The 7,821-nt window shown below is 40.9% G+C and overlaps 1 protein-coding gene across 7 annotated transcripts in view; it reads left to right on the top strand.

The window, feature by feature from the left end:
* The first annotated feature begins 754 nt into the window (after positions 1-754).
* LOC139558375 (eukaryotic translation initiation factor 4 gamma 3-like) overlaps positions 755-7,821 on the top strand; it is a 66,597-nt gene continuing 59,530 nt past the window's right edge. For 4 of the 7 annotated variants that reach the window (XM_071373513.1, XM_071373503.1, XM_071373520.1 and 1 more), the window contains exon 1: positions 755-1,343. In XM_071373513.1, the coding sequence (XP_071229614.1) occupies positions 1,180-1,343 (164 nt within the window). In that variant the 5' untranslated portion in view covers positions 755-1,179. Of the gene's footprint in view, positions 1,410-7,821 lie in introns of all 7 variants that reach the window. The other 3 variants (XM_071373495.1, XM_071373487.1, XM_071373477.1) reach the window with 1 other exon arrangement.

Genomic DNA, 7,821 nt, shown 5'->3' with positions numbered 1-7,821 from the left:
TTAAATTGTTGCATGTTGCGTTTATATTTCTGTTCAGTATATTAACCATTGAACAAGTCACGTAACAAAAATAGTTTTACCGTTCTGTCTGGTCATACATGACATGACTTCTCTGTGACGTTACTTCTCTAATTGTTCTTATCTCATAGAAATGTTGTAACCATTCTTTTGTATGACCCATCTATTTCGATGGCCCATCTGAGGCTTCATAACGACAACTTTAACGTAATGATGAGCCTCCGTTGTATTCCCAAACAATAAAAGTAAATTAATAGTGGTTATCAACGCTAGATGTCGCTGCACACAAACAATACAGTACCGAGTACTGTGCGATCTAATACAAACTTCACTTCTGCCTTTTGGCAGTAAATACACCATCGGTCCATCATTATGTGTACAGACGACTGTACTTGAACCTGATTACATTTTTATATATTGAGTGAGTGGTTCTTGAGAATGACCCCATACATATAGCAGGAGACAGTTTATTTTACACACACACACACACACACACACACACACACACACACACACACACACCAAGACAGCCACTACAGTTAAAATAATAAATAACATACATTCTATAAAAAAATATAAAGCGTAGTTATTTAGAACAAAAATAATGCAGTACTCAATATACATGAATGTAGGCCTATGTGCCAGTCAGTATAGATAATTGGCCACATGAATGCAACAAATGAAGCGTCATTTTCGATAGCTGTAGTTAAGACGTACATACTCGTAATTGGACGAGAATAGCCGAATCATCTGTCCTACCGGACTGGAAGCGGCCGGAACGCCATGTTAACGAAGTCTCCCATCTCCGTGGAAAAATGATTATAGAAAAATCAGTCGTTGAAAACAAATGTTAAATTATCGAAGGAGAAAAGACGCCGGCGATAGTGTTCGGAAGAACTGAAACGGATCTGCAGAGGTCCCGGGCGGGCAAGGGAGGCAAACCTCCCACCGTCCCCATGAATAGCACCACAGACCCGAACAGCGACTTTCCATGAAAAAAAGCTAATCTGAGTTGCTATAATAGCTAGCTAGCCCTAGTGTCGGCTAAAGGATTTGCGGCCTGTTTCAATCATATTCAACGCTTGCTATATTTATGAAAGCTAGATATATTTTGTATCAGTATTTATTAGTGTATTGTTTTCCTTGGTTTCTTTTTTTGCAATGAGTTTGCCGGCGAAAATAGTCCCAAAACCCGCCACTGTCGCAGTAAGTGGACCTGCAACTGGCCCGTCTCCGTCGAGCCAACTGCGGGCTACCCTGACCTCGGTGTCTTTACCGTCGGGAGCCCCAGGCGCTTCTCAACTGAACACCTTGCCGCCTCCTCAGTATCCTTCGTTGACAAGAATACCCCTGCCATCTCTTGGTCAGGTATTCGGGGGAGAAACATTTAGGTAACGTATTGGTGAGCGGTTGGGTGCGGGTCAATGACTGATGTTTTGAAGAATAGGGAGGAGACATTTAGCTTGCTAGTTAGTTAGCTTACGTTAGCTAGCTAACAGATTACTATAGTTTATTGACAATCTGCTAAAATGGCTAGCTAGTCAAATTCGCTAAACTGCAGATAAATAATTTTGTTGGCTAATGCATTTTAACTGTTGTGCATGTGGGGATCAGAAAAGCGGGCCGACTAACGTTAGACACAATTTCACGAGTTGGCGTAACGTTAGCTAGTTAGCTAGCTAACTCTAGAAGGCCACCTCACCGGCTTTGTTCGGTTTACCGGTAGCTAGCTAACTAGTCAGCCACTTTCATATTAGCTGCTGTAGACTCATAACTAGCTAATCCGGCTAAAATATTGGCGAACTATTTTATTCGGGTCAGGCAGTATTTTGTAAGAGGGTTTGGGTGGACTAGATTTTGTAGGCATCAAAACGTAACTAGTTAATCATCCTAAACTATATCATTGCTACCTCGTATGAGTGAATGTAAACTAGCTGGGTCCAGTAGAAACCTAGCTAACTAAGTTGGGCCTTCTCCCCGGTATCCATAAAAGGGATGCTAACTGTCGTTATTTAGCTAGCTAGCTAGGCCGTAGTTAAACCGGGCAGTAGATGGCAACCGGTGCCACACCGGTATACCCATATTGACACGGTAGTGACGCCACAGACATATTTGCTGGTAACGTTGGCTACGTTAGCAACTGCAGTAACGTTACAGTGTAATGAATTTGATCCATTATGGGTTTCCCGGTATTCCTATTTTATTTGGGGATATGCATGCATCATGATTGTATGAATGACATTCAGTAAGCCTATGTCAAGTCACTGGTATCTAATTTTCTTTAACAGAAATCGATCAAGAGCATTTTCCTAACTTCAGAAACCTCTTGTCCCTGTGAACACTTTTGATCCCAGCCAGTGGAATTGTTCTGCCAAATTGGATCTCCTAACAAACGTGCCTTGCTTGATTTGTATGAACTTTGTGAATATCAACTTTGAGTCTTAATTCATTTGATCCGGCCATTTAAAGTTAGGATCTAGTGGCTTTTTATGATTAAAACATTATGATTTTGATCTAATGTCCAGTCATAATGGAAGTATTGTTTTTCAGAGGGCTAGTCTGTGAGTCTTATCATCTTCGATGGTGCAGCCTCCGACCAGAAGTTTTAGAGGACGCCCTCTTGGCCGCAGGGACAAAATGTTGCTGTTTGAAAGCACATTTCCTGCAATTCTACACATTTAGCCTTGAGGCTGAGAACATTTTCCAGTTTTAAAGAAAATGTCCTGCAATTCTACACATTTTGCCATAGTTTATGCCGTTCTTATGCTATCTGAGTGATTTAAACATAACAAAATCAATGCAAAGGCATTTCTTCAAGTTGTGAAAAGACTATTAGAAAATCCCATAAGAACAGTTACATTTTAGACATTAATCACCACTTCATCCATGCTTAATAACATTAACAACGTTACAGGCTTCTAAAGGACTCTGCCACAGTGATAGTGAGTCAGCTGACTCATATCCTCAACCTGTTAATCTCAACTGGGGAAATCCCATGTCAATAGAAAACGGTTTATATAACACCAAGTCGGGATAGATCGGATGTGGCCAACTACCGTCCAGTATCAGTTCTTTGTGCTGTCTCCAAAGTGTTGTAAAGGCTGGTGCAGACACAGGTGGCCAACTATTTCTCACTCAACGGCCTATTTACAGCCTATCAACGCTGCTTTAGAAAGATACACATCTACAGCAGTGCAAAAGGTTGTGGAGGACATCAAGTCGGCTTGTAACAGCCAGGTCACAGCAGCGCTCTTCTTGGATCTGGAGAAAGCTTTTGACACTACACCACCCCACACTCCAGAGGAAGCCTGTGAAAGTAGGCTTTGACAGCACTGCAATCAAGTGATTCACATCATACTTACGGGGTGGAGTCAGTACAAACTGCAGAGCACGCAATTAGCCCAGGTACCTGTGGTGAATGGAGTCCCACAAGGGAATGTGCTTGAATCCCTGCTGTTCTGCATTTACATAAATTACTTTCCATCAGTGCTGGAGAAATGCTGCATACATAATTGCAGATGAGACAATCCTATACTACTCAGCAAATACACCAGGGAGTGTAAGGAGGCAGTGTCAAACGACATCAACAGGGAAGAGTCTTAGTTCGCTGATAACAAGCTCTCCCTACACCCTCATACGACCAAGGAAATGCTGTTTGGCATCCCACAAAAGCTGAGACACAGCCAAATATATCACAATAACAGACAGACAAAAAATGTACAAACAAGTAAACTGCTTAAAGTACCTGGTGAAGAAGTTGGACACCTACACTGGAATGAACATGCTGGCCTGGTCACAGGGAAATGGCTTTCTGGGCTTGGCGCTCTAAAAAGGTAAAGGGACTTTGTCAGGAGGATGCCCTTGGAGACTATCTACTACCACCATGATAACTAACCTGGACAACTGTGCCACGGTATGGCTTCCCAACCTACATCAGTGCAATAAGACAGGTTTTAACCAGCTACAGGGTATCATCAACAGGGCTGCTCGTATCATGACTGGGAATTCACGGAGGGAACACACAGAGACAGAGTTTTTTTCTGCAAAAATCGGGAATCAAACCACCGACGGACAGGATCCATTATAACACCCTAGTGATTGTTTTCAAGGCGACACAGCACAAACTGCCTGAATATATGTCAGACCAGTTCAGGTGGGAGTCTTCACCCGTCCTCCGGGGGTGCACCAGAGCAGCAGCCAAAGCTTATGACCAATGGGACCTGCATCTGCTGGCACAACCATCAGCAAACATGGCCTTCCAAGGCAGTCTGCAGTTCTTTGGACCATTGCTCTAGAACAAGCTGGACTTATCCACACAACAGCTAGCTAGCATGTCCACCATCAAGAGCTTTACACAAATCTAGACCGATGTAATGTGAGTGTGGTTTGGTATGTATGCTCTATATTCTTCTGTGTATTTGGGTTTTATCCAGACAACTTTATGTGATGTGTATACTGAGTTAACAAAACATGAGACTGACCAGGTGAATCCAGATGAAAGCTATGATCCCTTATTGATGTCACTTGTTAAATCTGCTTTTATCAGTGTAGATGAAGGGGAGGAGATCGGTTAAAGTAGGATTTTTAAGTAAGACAATTTAGAAATGGATTGTGTATGTGTGCAATTCAGAAGTGAATGGGCAAGGCAAAATATTTGCAGTGCATTCGGAAAGGATTCAGACCCCTTGATTTTTTTCTACATTTTGTTACGTTAGACTTATTCTAAAATGGATTCAATTGTTTTTTTTACCCCTCAATCTACACACAATACCCCATAATGACAAAGTGGAAATACTTTTAAAGATATTTTTGCAAATTTATTAAATATACAGATGAAGTCGGAAGTTTACATATACTTAAGTTGGAATCATTAAAACTCATTTTTCAACCACTCCACACATTTCTTGTTAACAAACTAGTTTTGGTAAGTCAGTTAGGACATCTACTGTGGGCACGACACAAGTAATTTTTCCAACAATTGTTTAGACAGATTATTTCGCTTATAATTCACTGTATCACAATTCCAGTGGTTCAGAAGTTTACATACACTAAGTTGACTGTGCCTTTAAACAGCTTGGAAAATTCCAGAAAATTATGTCATGGCTTTAGAAGCTTCTGATAGGCTAATTGACATAATTTGAGTCAATTGGAAGTGTACCTGTGGATGTTTTTCAAGGACTACCTTCAAACTCAGTGCCTCTTTGCTTGACATCATGGGAAAATCAAAAGAAATCAGCCAAGACCTCAAAAAGAAATTGTAGACCTTTACAAGTCTGGTTCATCCTTAGGAGCAATTTCCAAACGCTTGAAGGTACCACGTTCATCTATACAAACAATAGTACACAAGTATAAACACCATGGGATCACGCAGCCGTCATACCGCTGAGGAAGGAGACGCGTTCTGTCTCCTAGAGATGAATGTACTTTGGTGCGAAAAGTGAAAATCAATCCCAGAACAACAGCAAAGGACCTTGTGAAGATGCTGGAGGAAACCGTTACAAAAGTATCCATATGCACAGTAAAACGAGTCATCTATCGACTTAACCTGAAAGGCCACTCAGCAAGGAAGAAGCCACTGCTCCAAAACCTCCATAGAAAAGCCAGACTACGGTTTGCAACTGCACATGGGGACAAAGATCGTACTTTTTGGAGAAATGTTCTCTGGTCTGATGAAACAAAAATAGGAAAAAGGGGGACGCTTGCAAGCCGAAGAACACCATCCCAACTGTGAAGCACAGGGGTGGCATCATCATGTTGTGGGGGTGCTTTGCTGCAGGAGGGACTGGGGCACCTCACAAAATAGATGGCATCATGAGGATGGAAAATTATGTGGATATATTGAAGCAACATCTCAAGACATCAGTCAGGAAGTTAAAGCTTTGTCGCAAATGGGTCTTCCAAATGGAAAATGACCCCAAGCATACTTCCAAAGTTGTGACAAAATGGCTTAAGGACAACAAAGTCAAGGTATTGGAGTGGCCATCACAAAGCCCTGACCTCAATCCTATAGAAAATATGTGGGCGGAACTGAAAAAGTGTGTGTGAGCAAGGAGGCCTACTAGCTCTGTCAGGAGGAATGGACCAAAATTCACCCAACTTATTGTGGGAAGCTTGTGGAAGGCTACCCGAAATGTTTGACCCAAGTTAAACAATTTAAAGGCAATGCTACCGAATACTAATTGAGTGTATGTGAACTTCTGACCCACTTGGAATGTGATGAAAGAAATAAAAGCTGAAATAAATCATTCTCTCTACTATTATTCTGACATTTCACTTACTTAAAATAAAGTGGTGATCCTAACTGACCTATGACAGGTCATTGTTACTAGGATTAAATGTCTGGAAATGTGAAACTGAGTTTAAATGTATTTGGCTATGGTGTATGTATACTTCCGACTTCAACTGTAAACAACACCTTATTTACGTAGGTATTCAGACCCTTATGTAAATTAGCTACCATACACGGACCTTTGCTTACCAAAAAGTATATTTTATACACATTTTCTACACTGCATCCATATGCCGCACATCGTGGCATTGTTTACAAGTTTGCTATTTTAATGTGTAATGTGGGGATATAATTTTTCCCTCATTCACTTCCATTACTCAATGCCCCAAAAGTGTGTAGGGTGTTCGCTCAATGCTCGAATGAAATATGGGTAAATTCAAGATGGTGCTCCCAAATGTATGTCTAAACCTTGTTTTCTGTAGCCTATGTCATTATGAATCACATACAATTATTCATTAGATTGTTCTTCACAATATTACAACCTTAATATGCTTGTACTTAATTGTTGCTTAAATAAGAACATTAGTTTGTTGTAATGGTTGCTAGTTTGGACCGCGCCTCTCTTGGTTGTATCTCTTCCATATTTCAGTGTTAGAGGGTGGTAACATTTGGAGGTGTGTCTGTGCTTTGGACCAATCAAAATCAACTTGATACTCGTCTTTTTCATCTCCAGCTCCGTGGCTTTTTATTCCTCTAACCCCAGTCAATCAATGTTGAGGGGCCCCTTTCTATTGGAATTTAAAGGGGAAGAATAAAAACCTCGCAATGGAAACTGGAACAGATTTTTTCCCGAGGGGTCAGATATTGAAATTCAGTCTGTTAGCTTTGTTAAATTATATATACACATCTATATATAGTACCAGTCAAAAGTTTGGACACACCTACAAATTCAAGGGTTTTTCTTTATTTTAATGTATTTTCTACATTGTAGAATAATAGTGAAGACACAAACTATGAAATAACTAAGTGTTAAACAAATCAAAATATATTTTAGATTCTTCAAAGTAGCCACCCTTTGCCTTGATGATGGCTTTGCACACTCTTTGCATTCTTTCAACCAGCCTCACCTGGAATGCTTTTCCAAGTCTTGAAGGAATTCCCACTAATGCTGAACACTTGTTGGCTGCTTTTTCTTCTCGCTATGGTCCAACCCATCTCAATTGGGTTTCGGTCGGGTGATTGTGGAGGCCAGGTCATCTGATGCAGCAGTCCACCACTCTCCTTCTTGGTCAAATAGCCCTTACACAGCCTGGAGGTGTGTTGGGTCATTGTCCTGTTGAAAAACAAATGATAGTCCCACTAAGCGCAAACCAGATGGGATGACTTATTGCTGCAGAATGCTGTAGTAGCCATGCTGGTTAATTTCTATGGGATATGTGGGACGCTAACATCCCACTTGGCCAAAGCCAGTAAAAATGCAGTGCCAAATTCAAATAAATTACTATAAAAATCAAACTTACATGAAAGATACCAATTTAAAGCTACACTTGTTGTGAATCCAGCCAACATGTCAG

This window comes from Salvelinus alpinus, chromosome 2, assembly GCF_045679555.1.
Source record: "Salvelinus alpinus chromosome 2, SLU_Salpinus.1, whole genome shotgun sequence".
In the NCBI taxonomy this organism is placed as follows: Eukaryota; Metazoa; Chordata; class Actinopteri; order Salmoniformes; family Salmonidae; genus Salvelinus; species Salvelinus alpinus.
The sequence above is the reverse complement of the archived record's forward strand: the minus strand, read 5'-3'. Positions and strand labels throughout refer to the sequence as shown.